We start from the raw sequence: 16,736 nt of genomic DNA on the forward strand, positions 1-16,736 counted from the left end.
TATAGAACATGTGAAATAAATTTATCATTGTATTTAAAGAAATTTTATGTGAAATAACATGAACTCGTAATGTATTATCTGAAAGATGTAATTGTAAACAAACATCAGTTCAACTTTACTTAACGAAATTTTAAATAATTTATGTTAAAATGATTATGATATAATATATATAATATTTAGCGGAATTAAAATTTTATTTTAATATAGCAAATAATTTGCTTATTAAATGAATGTGTCGTGAAAACGCATGTTACAATTCATGGATTATTTTAACGAAAGTAAGTACTATTTTTTTTTATAATAATTAATTATATATATTTATATTATAAATTATTTATTATATTAAATTATCATTCAAAAAATTATACTATCAAAACATAACCTTTATTATTAAAATATATACAAACAAATGCATTGTTCGATTAAAAATAATAATATATTGTCTAAATTTCTTTTTTATAATTATAAAAATTATAATACATTAATTACAGCATTTTATTGAAGATATTATCCGTCACGATGCCAGGCAAAATAAAAGTGAAAATACTGGCGGGTCGCAATCTGCCAGTAATGGATCGTTCTGGTGATACGACGGATGCATATGTCGAATTGAAATTTGGCAATATAACATTTAAAACGGATGTATGTAGAAAATCACTTAATCCCCAATGGAATTCAGAATGGTACAGATTTGAAGTTGATGATTCTGAACTGCAAGATGAGCCATTGCAAATCAGATTAATGGACCATGATACTTATTCTGCAAATGATGCAATAGGAAAAGTTTATATAAATTTAAATCCATTATTGTTACCTGGTGTTCCTCCTACTGTTAAAAATATTTGGACATTAGAAGCTGCAATGAATACTAATGCTGGATCTCAAAGTGGTATGTATTTATTTTTTACGTTAAAAGGTTCAATTAAATTTAATAAAATTTTATTTTAGGTTCTGTTATGACTGGATGGATACCAGTATATGATACAATGCATGGAATTCGTGGTGAAGTTAATATTATTGTTAAAGTAGAATTATTTTCTGATTTTAATAAATTCAGACAATCCTCTTGTGGAGTGCAATTTTTTTATTGTAAATACACAAAATATTTATTGAATATTAAAAATTATTTTTTTATAATATATTATATTATATAATGTTTTTCCAGCACCAAATATACCTCATGGATATCATACTCAAAGTATACATGGTTTTGTAGAAGAATTAGTTGTTAGTGATGATCCTGAATATAAATGGATTGATAAAATAAGAACACCCAGAGCTTCAAATGAAGCAAGACAAACATTATTTTTTAAATTGAGTGGTGAAGTTCAAAGAAAAATTGGATTGAAAGCTTTAGATCTTGGTGGAAATGCTGTTATTGGGTAAATTAAAGATATAATTTTGGAATATTAATTAAAGTTTTTATTAAATTATTTTTTTTCAATTAGGTACTTACAAAATTTTGATTTGGAAGGTGAATCTGGTATTGTAGCTCGAGGTATAGGTACAGCTGTTACACTTGTAAAATTGCAAGATACTTTGAATCTTCCATCTGATAATATAGAAGAGTAAGTATATGTAATACTGTTTGTTATATTGTATTTAATTAAATCTTTTGTAGATCAGTTCTGCATCAATTGTGATCTAATCCTGACATTTTTAAATTTTAAGTGCTTCTATAATATAATGCTAAAAATATATTAAAGTGTTCTGTGTTGTGAATCATAATGCTGATTATTTAATCTGAGAAATGAAGTTTATCTTGTTGCACTTTTTGTAGAAATTTTTATTATACTGCTTATTATTAACTAAGTGCATGTAAAATATAGCTCTAAATATTATTTTAAAATATTAATTATTTTATTTTTTTATAGTGATGTATTAAATTTTTATTATTTAAAAAAGAGTTTTTTAACGTTATATTTCGTATTTACTGACTAATATATATTTATTATTTCATTTCTAAATAATTCAAAGTCTGATGCGTTTATGTATAAATAAATAAAATGATTTTGATAATTTATATATCACTGGCATATAATTCAAATGCATTAGATCTCATTTCAACTTCTATTGGGTGTCCTATGTCTTTAGAACTATTACTTACATCAAAAAAAATATAAATATTTTAGAATTTTTATCTTTACTTCTATATTCTGTTTACATAATTTATTATTTATTTTAATAAAAAGAAATTTCATTTCTCGATGAGTTTGCCAGTGTACAGATGTAGAATATAAAAGTTGCAATAATATTTTATAAACTTCTAATCAACCTATCATTTTTTTAGGACACCCGGTATATAGAAGCTAGATCGAGGTCTGATGCGCGTGCATTAAAGCCAGGACGAAGTGTATAGAAAACGGAGCACTACAATAGACTGGAATAACTAGGTATGCTACACGCGCATCCAACTTTGATCATTGAGATAAAAAATTATAATCGCTAATTAAATGAAAAATATTAGAATTTTCATACAAATTAATTAGGTTTTCTTGTTTTTATCTATTTGCATGTGTCTATATAGGGCATTATTTTCACAACACAAAGCACGAAAGGAACATACAGGATTCGATGAGAATATGCCGCTATATCCCGTTACTCCCACAAATATCCTTAATCCTTTTTCTGCAACACGAACCACGCGCATAAAGGATAATTTGTCTCATCATTTAAAATTGTCCAAAAGTCCTCGACGAAAATTTGTATGTCCTTGTCGTAAATTAAACAATACAAGATCTATTGAAAACTCATCAAAATTAAATGATGTAAGAAAAACCACAGTTTCGTATCCAATTTTAATTGAATCAATCGTTCAAGATCCATCTATAAGAATGATGTTAGCATTAGAAGATGAAAGAGGTGAAAATACAAAAAATATATTGGATGTTCGTAAAAATTTAAAGAGATTATTCAATACAAGTGATACAGAAAATAAATCTAATTCTCGATTAAACAGTTTAACTCGATCGTCTATTGTAAATATTAAATATCCAAAAAAAGAAAAAATATTTAAGGACAATACAATTAAAACAGGTGTGACAGCTCTGATAAAGTCAATACATAATATACCTTTAGAGAATGTTAAAGAAAATCATCAATCAATAACATATTCTATGTGTGATAATACGAAAGAATGCATTGATAAATATAAGGAAAATATTGAAAATAAAGAAGAATTTAAAAATGAAACTTATAATATAACACCGAAAACGCAGATGAAAAATGAACATGAATCTTCATTTGAAGAAAATACATCTAGTTCTAATAGCTTTTCAGATGAATCTTCGATTGATAGTGCTAGTTACAATATTTTAAATGATTCGAAATTTTCAATTGAAGAAGAAATAGAAGCTATGAATGAATTTAATAAATTTTGTGGAACTAATACATATCCTCCATTAAAAAAAAAATTGTCACAATTACGATTGCAGAAAACAGATAGTGATATATATTTTCTTCATAAACAAAGTATATCTTCATTTATAAAATATCTATCTATGCATAATGTTAATTTTACAATTACGGAAAATAAAAAAAATTATACCCAAAAGACAATAACATTTCCTAATAAAGATAAGGAAAATAAAGAAATTCTACAAAATTTACAACAAAATACCGATATCTCGCAAGATTTCAGTTTTGCACTTGCAACGAGTACGCCTACAGAAATTCAACTTCCTTTTTTTTCAAAAGTTCAAGAACCTGATTCTTCGGTTGCTGATGCAGCAAAAAAATTAACTATTTTTGTTACTGATTCTGAAAAATATGATAAATTTAAAGAATGCAATAAAATTTCTATAAAAGAAGAATCTGAACATACTTCGGATGCAAACAATACGAAAGATGATGAATTATTTTATGCTGATAATTCTGAAGTATCAATACCTACATATTCGATGCTAAGTGACATTGAAAATAAAGATAAAATAGAAATGCATAAACAAATTGATAAAGATCAGAAATTTCTTTCTGCAATCGAACAAGTAGATGAAGTTACTTTGCAAGATTCTTTTAAAAATAAACAGCATTTTGAAAGATTAGAGGAATGCGAAATATTAAAATTAACTTTATCAACACAGTCACTTCCATCATTACAACAATATCAATTCTCTACTATAAAATCAAATGAAGAAGATATAAACAAAAAATTAAGTCCAGAAGTTATGTTAAAAACTTCATCTATTGAAAGTTTGATACAATCTTCCAGTAATGAAATTTTTGAATTACATAAGGATAGACAACGACGTATGTTAGAATTGATTAAAATAATTGATACGAAAATGATGGTACATTCGTCTCATCATAATGATAATGATAGTTATTTAAGGAAGAAAAAACGAAATAAATTATATAATAAAAATTTTAATTCTCGAAATTTATGTCAAAATTTGCATAATCAGTTTTTAAAGAAACGTTTCCAAAATAATAAACATGCAAAAATTATGCGCGTGTCTTCGTTTTCTAAAGATTTTTTTTTAAATAAGGAATTCGTACCTACATTAATTACACCTGATACCTCTTCCTATAATTCCTCTCTCGAAAGTATAATCATTCATGATCCATTAGTTCAATCACATTTATGCAGAACAACTGAATCATTTTCTTCAAAAGATAGTTTCATAACCAAAAGATCTACAGTTGATCTATGCGACGTTTCTACAAGAGAATTAATTTTAGATACTCATAGCAACAATTCATTTAAAAATAATAATAATATTATAGAACTGAAGCAACTAAAGCCAAAAGATACTAACTATTCAATGTCATCTACATCTGTAGATCATGTGGTACATGAGAATCATAGCATTTGTAATATAAGAGAAATATTAGATCAAGAATTAACTAATATTACTAACACTGCTAATATAACTTGCAACTCGTATGTGTCCCCTCCTTCCCCCAATCATAGGCAACAAGATGAGGCATCTCTAAGTCCATCTTATCCACTTCCGGCTGTTCCTCCTATGGTCTCAAAAGTATGTCAGTTACCAACAACTAAGGCACAACCCACTGCCTCATTGCATCGAAGATCCAGTGATTCTGATTTGAGTGTTACTCCAAAAGGTAAGCTTTCTTAGTTGATACATTGATTACATACTATTATTAAAATAAATGCATTTTTCTTTGTTAAAATATTTGAATAAATTGTAAATATTTGAATTTAATATTATAATTTATATAATTATTATTGATAATACTATGATTGATTTCACTTTAATTGAAATCCATTGATTTGTAGATAATTTATTATAGATTAAACTTCAAATTACAACTGGTGACTCATAAAGTGAGTTAGAACTAGCAAAGAAGAAATTTCTGGAACCTATAACAAAATATATATATAATAAAATAACATATGATTTCATATAATTCTAATAATAAAATAATTATAATAAAATAATTTTTTTTAAATTTATATATGATTATATTGAAAAATTTTTTTATTCATTTCTTTCTTTGCCTACTATTTACTAATTATATCACTTTATGAGACATTTTTTTTTTTAAAAATGAACATTTTGTTCTTAGATTAGTTTCTTTTTTTATAACAATTAGAATATATATTATATATTATAGGCAATTCATTTGGAGCAAATGATAGATCAGTAACTGGATTATTAAAAACGTCGACCGCTGTAATACGAACCATGAATCAAGATGCATTTGAAATGCTAGAATATCCATTTATTACAATGCAACAATATCCATCAGGATTTATTTTGCATATCGGTAAGCATTTCAACTAAATATTTTACTTTATGTTTCTTTACAATTTTATTTTTTTATACAAATAAATTGAATCATAAAGTATGTATTTTGAGACAGGTGGTCTTGTAAGTTCAAGATCAGTGAAACTTCTTGAAAGAATCAGTAATTTAGAAGAACCTGAAAGTCGCGATGCTTGGTGGAAAGAGGTCAGAATGGAAGTTCGATCACATGCCAGAGCATTAGCATGTAATGTAGTTATCGGTTATAGAGAAGAAACTAGTATTTGGTAAAAATTAAAATTTAAGTTTATTTTATAACGATATTATCTTATGATATTACTTGAAGTAAGAGGATTATCTCTTTGTAGCGATGATGTTTGTGTGTTAAATGCATACGGTACTGCAGCAATAATCAATCTTCATAGTTCAAATCAGGAATCAGACAATGTTTTTATCAGTAAAGGACAATCAGGATCTGGTGCTAATCCCACGGAAGCAGAACGTGAAAAAGCTCAACAGAAATCTGTACCTGTAAAAGTAGAAAAAAGTGATACAGATACATCTGTACCAAATTTGATACAAACTAGCAAAACAAGGCATATTTCAGAAAATAGAGATCATGAGATTCAATTTCAAAGCAAATGTAGTTTATGTCATTTGCCATACAATGAAGCAAGCGTTCCATTTCGCGTAAATGTTTCAAAATGCGCTATATGTAAACGTGCCAGAGTACCGGATGTAATGTTTACTACTATAGAGTTACCAGAAAATCTTCTAACGATCGGTCGAGGATGTATCATTCAAGCTACTGCGTGTAAAGCTAAAAAGGATCTTAGAGGAGAATTAAATGCGAAGGAGATATCAGATTGCTTGCCATTTTTAGAATATGAATTACATAGTTTACTTTTAAATAAGTTAAAGGTTAAAGGAATGAATGCGATATTTGGCTTAAAGCTACAAGTTTCTGTTGGAGAACGATTAATTATTGGTATGGCCGTGGGTACAGCTGTTTTTTTAACTGCATTACCTACGCCCTCCATCCCACAAATTGCATCTGGAAACTCTTGGCATAAAGAAGAGCAATTAGCTGAAATTCAGAAAACTTTAGTTGAAACAGTCAAACAGAACAGAGAGTTTTATCGACTCAAACCTGTTGGAGTAAGTGTTATTAATTATTTTTGAAATTAAATAATATAAAATAATATAAATTAATTTTTTTAGGATATTGAAAATGGACGAGTTACAACTTCTGATACTGATGAATCAGACGATGATTTACCAGATTTAGATTTTAGTGTGGGTCCAAGAGATACTTGTGTATTAGAAGTAGATGATATTGAAGATATGGATAGAATATCGTTATTGATGGACGATAGACCTCCAGAGGATTTTCATGTAGTAAATACTCAAACAATTCCTGGCTTAGATGATTTAGAAATCGTGAGAAATTTACAAATGTTTACTCAAATTTCAAGAACAAAAATTCCTGCTGGACAATTTGCATCAATGCCTTCTAAATTTTTTGCCAGGTTACTGCAGGTATCTTACTGTTGCTATTTATTTACTAGAATCAATTTTTCAGTTAAAAATTAATTGATTAATTTTTTTAGTCTGTATATTTTAAATTAAGAAGAATGATCCCTTGTGCCCTATGTGATATGCAATTTAAGTTAGCACTTCCTGAACCAGATGAAATACAATTTACAGTAATTGGTATGGCTCTTGGATTAGGAGATCCAATAAAAATGAATAAATCTAAAAAAAAAATGATTAGCCATTCTGCAAGTAAAGACCAAGTTAAAAAATTAGGTAGAAATCTTAGTTTTAGTTGAATATTTTTAAATATAATTAAGTATAATAATAATGATTATCATATATAATAATAAAATTATGATATATATTTAGATGATAGTGATATGATATTTAATCTTGATGTGGATCATACAGAAGTTTCATCGGATAATGCATCTAGCAGTAATCTAAATTTAACTACCTTACATAGTATGCCATCACTGAAATCTCGGACTCGTTCTCCATTACGATCCAAAATTCATACAACGCGTAGACACAAACATGTAAATATGTTAATATTAGAAGAATTATTTTAGAACATATAATTAAAATGATTCGTTACATGTAGGTGCCTTTAAAGGGAAGATATGGTGTAGATATAACACCTTTGTCTTACCTACCAGGTGGTCGTATAGAAAGATATTTAGGAAATTTAAATTTCTTCTTCATTCGTGAAAGCACCTCTATTAGAGAAGTTAATATTCTTTTATATGAATATATATAGAAATTAGTAAATTAATAAAAATTAATAATTTTCTTTCTGATATAGAATGGAGGTCTAAGTGGATTTACCCATAGTTTCGTAATGGAAATTTTAGCAATCGTTCGTGCGCATATTACAGCTTTGGGAGGTAATGCAATGGTAGCGTTTTTTATGACTAAATGTGTACTTCTTCACAGTCCACATAAAAACCAAGTACGTATAACAATTTTTTTATGTTTTATGTTTTAAATTCATTTGATCATATGAAATTAAAAGAAATTATATCTTAGGGTCAATGTTTGATAAATGTTGGTGGAGATGTAGTATCTGTATCGTATTTCGCGGATGAAAAGCAGTGTGGAGTTTCAAATTGCTGACCCCAACCTCCACATTCCGCACCTCCATAGCTACAACCTTACTCTGAGAAGCAACGTCGAAAATTTGACTTCTCTTTGATCGATGAACTTCATTAGTTATCTTGGACGGACTCGTATCTCGTAATCCCGTGATAGGATAGGGTTTGTAAATATTCGAATTTCTAGTGTATGAATACGATAACGTAGATAAGTTCATGAAATTTCGTACATTTAATCAAGCGGCTTTCAGATTAACAATATCGATTCTATTACAAGACGCACATGTTCGATTAAGCACGATTTTAGAAACATCTTTTAAAGAAATATAAAAATACGTAGTTTCGGTAATTGCGTGCCTTCCGAATTGTATATAAATTTACAAATAATTCTTTCGTCCAACGAAGTAAATAATTCTTGCAGTCAAATTGTATAATTCAGGCATCTTGAATGGAATTTAATTTCTTTTTTTAATGCAAAAATAATAAAATATAAGTAGATATTTTAAATTCTTCAAAAAGGTTATGGTGATTGATGTTGATGTGGATAAATGTTCATTTTTTTCGGAAGGTAACAAGAATAAATACTGGTTTGCAAAAATGAATTTGTCAGTAAACATTTAAAGATTTAGCAAATTAAGTTAAATTGATTAGATATTAGAATAATAAAAAAAATTGTACAAGCGTTCTCGATGAAGAGAAATAATTTAAATCTTACAATCTTTTAACCTTTTAATGCAAAAATAAGATTGTAGAACAAAGCTGCATAAGATGTACAAAATTAGAATCTTTAATAATGTATGGTTTAAAAGATACCTTGTACATTTGGATTGTTATGCATGCATCTCTAATTCTTTAAATTTAATCGTTGTTTATGTTATACTGATTTGTTTTTATAAATCTCTAATACTTATTGTGCGAAATTTAAATCACACGATAAATGTAAAATGTGTTTGTTTTTTATTATGACACAATCATGAATAATTCCTTATGTTATAATGTGATTAAATAAAAGATTGTCATCTAATTATATTTCTTAATTTATCTATTAAATATTGTTTTAAAATATTTTGTTTATTTACTTAAAAAAGAAAAGAGAAATTAGGGTTTTTTTATTTTTCAGTTACACAAAATAATATTCAGTTTGTAACTTTATTATAACTTTGACCGTTGAATATTAATAAATGATTAATATATTATAAAATAATATTTAAAATTAATTATTTTTAATATTTCCTAATTATACTTATTTAATGTTAGAGATATAATTTAAAAATATAAATGCTAATAATAATTTTCGTAAAATATATGATAAAATAAAACTCTAAGCTAAAAGCAAAAATAAATAATTTTTTATTAGTCCACGTTGTTACTGCTTTCACTATAGAATTTATTTATAAGAGAGAAAAGATGAACTTTTTTAAGTAATTTCTAAATAAAATCAGAAAAATTGCACGATACACAAGTAACGTCGTGATTTCATTAGTTTACACTCATTACTTTTGTATGCTTATCATTACGAATAGATTTAATTATCCGACGATAAGAAGAAAAAAGCACAAATTGATACAATATGAATCTATCGAATAAGAATCTCGAAATGGATCTGCAGACATTTTTTCATAGCTTGAACGATGAATTGAACTGTTTGATTTTTTCATGTGCGAAATATCATTTGCGCTATGTCTAACGACGTCTTCCAAAGCGCAGAAATACATGATCGACATCCTGCCTTTTTACTCCACTGTCTAATAACGGGATGCTCTCGTGAAAGCCTATAAAATATAATTTTTATTACGTTATGTTAAATACTTTTTTTCTTTTATCTTCTTTCTTTCTTCTTCTTTAATATACATTTTTTTTTAATTTAAAACATTATATGAATAATTAAATAAAAGAAACACCTGTTATATGATTTTCCTTGTCATCAATATAGCTCTCCATTTCTGAACCAAGCTCGTATATCCTGGAAAGTGCGACACAGACTTTGCGGATCCTTGGAGGAAGATCATCAAGGAAACCAGGATTACATTGAGTTGGTAAAGCTGCCAAGACGTTGTTGCAGAATATTGCCATGGTCGTCATTGAAAAAAGGATGACAATTGTCGAACCCATCATGCTTGTAAAAAAGTAGAATATGTATTTTTAATATAAATGTACATTATTATTTATTAATGAAATATAAATTTTTATCAAAATATGTTCTCTCTATTATATTAATAGTATATATTTCATTTTTAAAATGTGATGTAGTAATATTTAATTGAAATTCTTAAATGATTAATTAAATTTGATCGTAAAGGATCTCACGGTGGGCGTATGTGTATATATATATATATATATAAATCGACGTAAAACTCTTCGACAATATTACATGCATAATTCGAATGGGGAAAGTTCGAATTAAAAACAAGAAGAAGTAGATTTTCAGCGACAAGAAAATTAGTTTGTTACTTATGAATACGCGACCAGTCCACGAGGGAAATCAATTTTCCAGTAACAAGTACACCGTTAATGGTGCAATGACATATTTTTAATCAAATTATCTCGATGGAAAAAGCGTGGACCAATATCTTCTATCCCTAAGTAAGTTAAAAAATTATAGAATCATAAAATTCATATAAAATCTTTCTTCAAGAAAATTATGAATTTTATGAATATTTTTAAATATTTATTTAAAAAAAACAAAATAAAAATAAAATTAAAGAAACTCTCCCCCCTCCTTCCTAATCAAATAATAAAAGGCACTGTCACTGATAAAAATTTATAAAAAAAAAAAATATTTTCATCCAGTTCTCTAACAATTTAAAAAAAAAAGACAAGTGGAGGAATCTCGTAGAGGAATTGTTGGAAGAGGATTTCCAACTATTTTGCCGAGTGTTTGGAAATACGAAAAGGGAGTATTGCGTTACACAAAACGGAATCGGAATATCGGAGGACACACCGATCCGAATGTGATCTAAGAAGCGAGCTCAAAGTCGACAAATCGTATTACCGGTGTTACGTGACTGGAATGTTCAGTAGTTTTTCAATCCGTTCCAAATATAAAACGAACACCGCGGGAGTTGAATCGACGTCGAAGAAGAAGAAAACAAGGCGCCCCTGGGAAACACGAAGAATGTTTAAATACGTGTATCAGCGGCTCGTATCACGCGTGCACACAACAACCTGTTGGACGAAAAGTAAAAAAAAAAAAAGAATGAGAAAAGATACGTTTATTATCGTCCATTTTGATTCGAAAGAAAAATTTTTAAAGGATCGTTCGTAAAAGATCTCGAAACGTCGAGATGAAGAAAATTAATCTGAGCTAATGCGCAAACGAAAGCCCACTTGACATACCCACTTGATTTTATCATCGAGTTTGATTAATTGTTTGATACTTGAAATATATCCTCCTCAGGTGGGGGATGAATCGTTGAGAGTATTAACAATGAGTCATCCGAAACACTTGACGTTTATCGTGGATATCGGATATCAATGATTCATAGAATTCTGGATACAGAGAAAATTTTCGTTGGAAAATAAATTTTAATAACATTTCTTTAAAGTAAACATAATCAGCATTGTAATCATTATCCTTATTACGATCACCAACTTCGTTCTTCAACTCGTGACAATTCAACAGTGTAGGATAAAGAAAACGGTGACAAAACTTTTATGAGATCGGTGAAATTGAATTTGAATCCCTTTCTACTCGTGTTCAATCAGTTTAAATATTGTATCCTCGAAGTAGGGGCTATAGCTGCTTCAGTTTAACGGAACAATTCAAATTTATTTTCTGTATGAATAATTGTTTAAATAAAAAATCGATTATCCGAGTATCTTAGGTTATAAATCTTCTTTCAAACTTAAACTTAAGTAATTCAAACATTCTCTATATGAAAAATTGTTTTATCAGAAGGATCAATTAATCAGTCGTAAAAGCACTTGATTAAACTTAATTACAAATCTTCAATGACAGCAATAAATTGTAGAGGCAATAAATGGATCAGAGGCGAAAAGAGAAATAAAATAGATATTTTATTACCTCGAATTCCTTCATCTCGTAATAACAAGATGGTAAACGGAACGCGTAAATAATTTGGACATGTACCGATAATTAATCATCGGAATGGAATTAGCTTGAATCGTTCCAGTGATCTTGTGTATTTCGTATGGTGAATATCAAGAAATTATATCATTTCCGTTATCTTAATTAAATAACCTATATCTAATAATGAAACTTTAATTGTAACATTCAAAAGAATGTACAGCCGTAAACTGTTTCATAAAATGTGCTTAATTCCGAGATAATATTTTTTTACCACCTTTGGAAGAAAGAATATAAAAACTCAAAAAGAGGGAGTTTATTTAACAAGAAAAACGTACGTGTAATTTTATGATGGAAGCCATTTTTATCATGGCGTTTAATAAATTTCAATTTGTTCACATTCTCTTCTCCCAATTTCATGAAACTTTCAAAAACCCCTACGCTTTTAATTCGTTTCATATAAAACAGTGGACGGTAATTGGGTTACAAAAGTCACGTGATATCCTTTCGGTAACTGGAATCGTTCCTTCTGTTAATTTAATAGGGAAAAGTATATACTATATATATGTGAAAACTAATATTAGAAAATTAACTTTTAACATTGTTTAAAACGTTCACAAGATACTTTTTTTTATTTCTTTAAATATTTCGAATTATAGGATACGATAAAAGGAAAGATGTACAAATGAATGCAAGTTTTATATGCTCTCTGTTGAAGGGAAAATGCGCGAGACTCACGGAAACGTCTGACTTAAACCGGTATTTACTACTTAACATCATAGTTCCTCTTTCAACATCGATAAAACGCGAAGAACGCATCGTGCATTTTTACGATTGCCTATTACTTTTTACTTCTGTCATAATAAAAAGAATGATGAAATAATGAAACGCGCATATGTATATATATGTGTATGTGTATATACACACGTACACGAGACGATACGCACGCAAACGTCGGTTCTTTGACATTTTATAAAAAAAATAATTGAATAATTTATTACATAACTGATTTACGTAAAAAAAAATAAATATTGAATCATAAAATTACAATAATGTATTAGAAAATTTCCAATTCATTTTTTTACCGATTTAAATATCATTTCTTTGAATTCTAATCAATTTATTCTAATCAATTTTTTAATTAAAATTCATTAGTGTATATATTTTCAATAATTTATTATTTTTCTACAACTTTTTTTTCGATTTTCTTTTACGTCGACTTATTAATATTAAATATGCGGGGGAAACAATTTGCAAATTTTTTGGAAATAAAAATAAATAATCATAATAATTTGCTAGGAGCAAAAGCGTGGGCACGAAGTTTTAGAAAGACCTATGTAAATTTTGACAAGCACTTGATGAGAAATCGCTCTCTACCCTTATGACTGATCGATCGAGAAATTCTAAAAGGAAATGAATGTCAGTTCTTAATTGAGTTTGTATCTGAAATATCGTCGCACGCTGTTCAATTGGCTGTTCAATTGTATGCTGCGAAAAGGATAACTGGAACAACTGGGAAAGGAATTTGAAATTTTATAAGAAAAAAAAAATTTAAGAGATAAGAATTAAAAATAATTAAAGTAACGAATAAAATATCAAATATACTTTTATATAGAATATAGAAATAATAAAGTAATTTACGAGAAATATAATGTATACAAAAATAGGAAATTCTTGGTGATAAAACAAATGTAAAAGGAATTTGTGTAGAAACGACGTTTGGAATGTAATAAGAAGAAGAATTCTGAGAGTGTTTTCGATCGAAGAAATCGAGGGGCGAGAAATACTTGATCTTCTTATTCGCGTTACACTAAACAGCTGTCCGGAATGTCAGCGATGCACAAGAACGCTTACAACCCTTATGGTAACCTACAATCCAATAGTTTGAATGAAAATTCTATTTGAATCGCATTTTTCTTTCTTTGAACTTTCTTTGAAATAAACGCTTCTTCTTTTAAATCTCTTATAAAAATAGACTTCTATAAAAAATTAATAAAACATTAATTTTTCTTAATTTCAATTATCAAATACTTATATTGATATATAAATATAAAATATAAGTATACATACATTTTCTTTGATATACACTTCGCATTAATTAATAGATTCACATGGATAATTGATTTAATAAATTCAAATTAAATCCTACAATTTTAAACTAATCTTTATAAATGAATTGAACATTGGTGGTACAAGATTACAAAGATTTAAATGAAAGATTATAATGTGATATAATGTAATTTAATAAGGAATTAAATTTAAACCATATGAATTAGAAGTTTTAATCTGTTGTCTGAAAGTTCAATGGATGGATACGGTTCTGATGAAATTGAATTTTGAATTTCGGCCATAAATTCTATGCTAAAACGGAATTCATGAGGGAGGAAATTATAATTCATGTGCAATAAAAATGATGTAACAGTGGAAACGTAACGTGAACAACGTTAAATCTCGGCAATCATAAATAATTTGATTGCGTGTAAACATGGAAACGTTGAAAAGGAAAAAATCGAAAGATCGTATTGTGAAAAACTTTTGTTTTTTTTCGAATGAGAAATAAATTGTAAAATAAAAAATTCGTTTCATATTCGTGATCTAAATGTATTTCAAATAATGCTAGATCGGATGACAGTTTGAAGGATGTAGAGAATTTGGGAATTTTGTTCATCTCGCGAATATGCAAGTACTTTTTCTTTTACAAAGAAAATTCTCTTGAGATCGAACGTTTCAACCAAAATTAATAAATTTGCATTTGGAATAAAAACTTACTTAGATTTATGTAATGTACATAAAGTATGAATGCTTAAAAATATTTAATAAAAACTAGCTCCAATTAAAAACTAGATCAAAGTCTTAAAAAGAAGATTAATAGAAAGCCGGCTTGTAACTTGATTACACAGATTAAAGAAAAACCGATTTGTAACTCGATTTAAAAAAAAAAAAATTGATTAAAAAGCTTAACGAAAGTTGGATAGAGTGACGTGACAAGTTTTCCCATGCAACAAATGAGATCCTTCGCCCATATTTTCTATTATTATTTATCAATAATAAAAAATATACATTAAAATCCCTCCTCTAAATTATTCAATTTTCTTGAACAATTTTCGCCATTTTGCGTTATTACATTGAGGGCGACGATCTAATTAAACGGAAAATACAACAATAGATGAGGAGTAAATACCGCTAACCTGTTGCCTGTTCACAAACGTGAGGGTCCAGAGATATTGCACGAACGTGTATATGGAAATAACTGTGATGTGGGCGAGATCGTTCCAGATATTGGACTCACTGGATCACTTCGTGATGAGAGGTGAATACGAGAATAATATGGTTGATATACCGTATATCGGTGTTAAGATCCAAGGATACGATGATAGTGACGAGATTCGCGAAGGATCAGCCCTTAAATACGCGCCGTTACCACGGCCATGCGCATTTCAACATCACACCCTCTTGTCTCACTTGTTGACGTACATTTTCAATTTTCCCGTAGACACGTTGAATAAAAATTTTATGAAAATCGTTGGTGGTTGCGCAATGAAAGGAGAGGGTTCTTCTTAACCAACTCCACACTTCCTCCCCCCCTCCTTCCTTCCTCTTTGTTTTCACTTCTTTCTTGCTTCAGCGCACAACCTGGAAACGAGATTTTTAACGGTCAGATAGTTGCTCGAAACAGCACAACTTTGGAGACAAGAGGAGACAAGAGGAATTAACTTTTGATTAATTTTACTTGTACTTTTGTTAATACTTCTCTTCTTCAATACTTATAATACTTTTATTTTTTTCAATGGTTTGTTCATCAATAATTAATTGTTTTTCCATTTCTCTTATTTATAAATTGTTCTTTAAATTCAAAATTTTTTGCTTTATTTTAATTCTTTTTCTTTTTTAATCTTATCTTTTTAGTAGTCTTTAGTATTTTTTTTTGTCATGGATATATTATATTACATTATTGATCAAGATGATCAAGTTGTTTATTGATCAAGTAATAAATTTAACGAGATGATAAAAGTCAAATTAATTGTAGAACAATGAAACAATAGAGCGAATTAATGAAACTTTATGTCACATTATAGAATTTTAATATCGTCTTTCCTCAATTATATTTTTTAACCTTTTTTAGATACCTTCAATACTATTTCGTTGAATATGTAAGGAATGTATAAGAAGAACCTAACCTAACTTCATATTACATTTATACCAATTGTTGAACATATGCTTTTTATGAAACTCATTCCATAATAATATAGCATAATAATTTATACATATTTGTATATTTTTTTTATTTTTTTCACATCCTATAGAGAGATATTTAATTTATAAAAAAGTAAGAAATAAATTAAATTAAAAAATTGTATTTTTATGGAA

At 27.9% G+C, this 16,736-nt stretch overlaps 2 protein-coding genes and 1 long non-coding RNA gene across 6 annotated transcripts; 1 reads left to right on the plus strand and 2 right to left on the minus strand.

The window, feature by feature from the left end:
* The first annotated feature begins 137 nt into the window (after window positions 1–137).
* LOC107995945 (C2 domain-containing protein 5) lies at window positions 138–10,538 on the plus strand. Of its 3 annotated transcripts, XR_001765699.3 has the most exons (16): window positions 138–278; window positions 505–889; window positions 949–1,089; window positions 1,166–1,382; window positions 1,449–1,568; window positions 2,528–5,067; window positions 5,581–5,733; window positions 5,830–5,998; window positions 6,080–6,869; window positions 6,933–7,250; window positions 7,322–7,520; window positions 7,617–7,786; window positions 7,852–7,977; window positions 8,053–8,199; window positions 8,277–8,504; window positions 10,275–10,538. XR_001765699.3 is itself a non-coding variant. In XM_017053725.3 (15 exons), exons 1-15 carry the CDS (start codon window positions 231–233, stop codon window positions 8,361–8,363), a joined length of 5,610 nt encoding a protein of 1,869 aa, XP_016909214.2. In that variant the 5' UTR covers window positions 138–230; the 3' UTR covers window positions 8,364–9,365. The 3 variants fall into 3 exon arrangements, 2 of the variants coding, with proteins under 2 accessions (XP_016909214.2, XP_061938130.1); XM_017053725.3 differs by lacking the exon at window positions 10,275–10,538 and having other exon boundaries at window positions 8,277–9,365; XM_062082146.1 differs by lacking the exon at window positions 10,275–10,538 and having other exon boundaries at window positions 4,913–5,067; window positions 8,277–9,365.
* LOC133667006 (uncharacterized) lies at window positions 363–956 on the minus strand. The gene is made up of 2 exons (XR_009832025.1): window positions 815–956; window positions 363–711 (listed from the first exon to the last, which is right to left on the minus strand). It is a non-coding gene; the product is annotated as an uncharacterized LOC133667006 (long non-coding RNA).
* Window positions 9,472–16,125, minus strand: LOC107995946 (myosuppressin). 2 transcript variants are annotated; one of them, XM_017053727.3, is made up of 3 exons: window positions 15,557–16,125; window positions 10,243–10,457; window positions 9,472–10,113 (listed from the first exon to the last, which is right to left on the minus strand). In XM_017053727.3, the coding sequence occupies exons 2-3, from the start codon at window positions 10,454–10,456 to the stop codon at window positions 10,025–10,027; spliced, it is 303 nt and encodes a 100-aa protein (XP_016909216.1). In that variant the 5' UTR covers window position 10,457; window positions 15,557–16,125; the 3' UTR covers window positions 9,472–10,024. The 2 variants fall into 2 exon arrangements, with proteins under 2 accessions (XP_016909216.1, XP_028521492.1); XM_028665691.2 differs by lacking the exon at window positions 15,557–16,125 and adding an exon at window positions 11,334–11,473.
* Window positions 16,126–16,736: the final 611 nt, after the last annotated feature.

Source organism: Apis cerana, linkage group LG11 (assembly GCF_029169275.1).
Source record: "Apis cerana isolate GH-2021 linkage group LG11, AcerK_1.0, whole genome shotgun sequence".
Taxonomy (NCBI): domain Eukaryota; kingdom Metazoa; phylum Arthropoda; class Insecta; order Hymenoptera; family Apidae; genus Apis; species Apis cerana.

What these genes read in the sequence shown, in the direction of transcription:
- LOC107995945 (XM_017053725.3), top strand. Translation starts at nt 231, where the DNA reads ATGTGTCGTGAAAACGCATGTTACAATTCATGGATTATTTTAACGAAA. An exon ending in ATCGACTCAAACCTGTTGGA is followed by an intron (nt 6,870 to 6,932) that starts GTAAGTGTTATT and finishes TAATTTTTTTAG; the next exon opens with GATATTGAAAATGGACGAGT. An exon ending in CAACGCGTAGACACAAACAT is followed by an intron (nt 7,787 to 7,851) that starts GTAAATATGTTA and finishes CGTTACATGTAG; the next exon opens with GTGCCTTTAAAGGGAAGATA.
- LOC107995946 (XM_017053727.3), bottom strand. Translation starts at nt 10,456, where the DNA reads ATGATGGGTTCGACAATTGTCATCCTTTTTTCAATGACGACCATGGCA. An exon ending in CAAGGAAAATCATATAACAG is followed by an intron (nt 10,114 to 10,242) that starts GTGTTTCTTTTA and finishes TATATTTTATAG; the next exon opens with GCTTTCACGAGAGCATCCCG.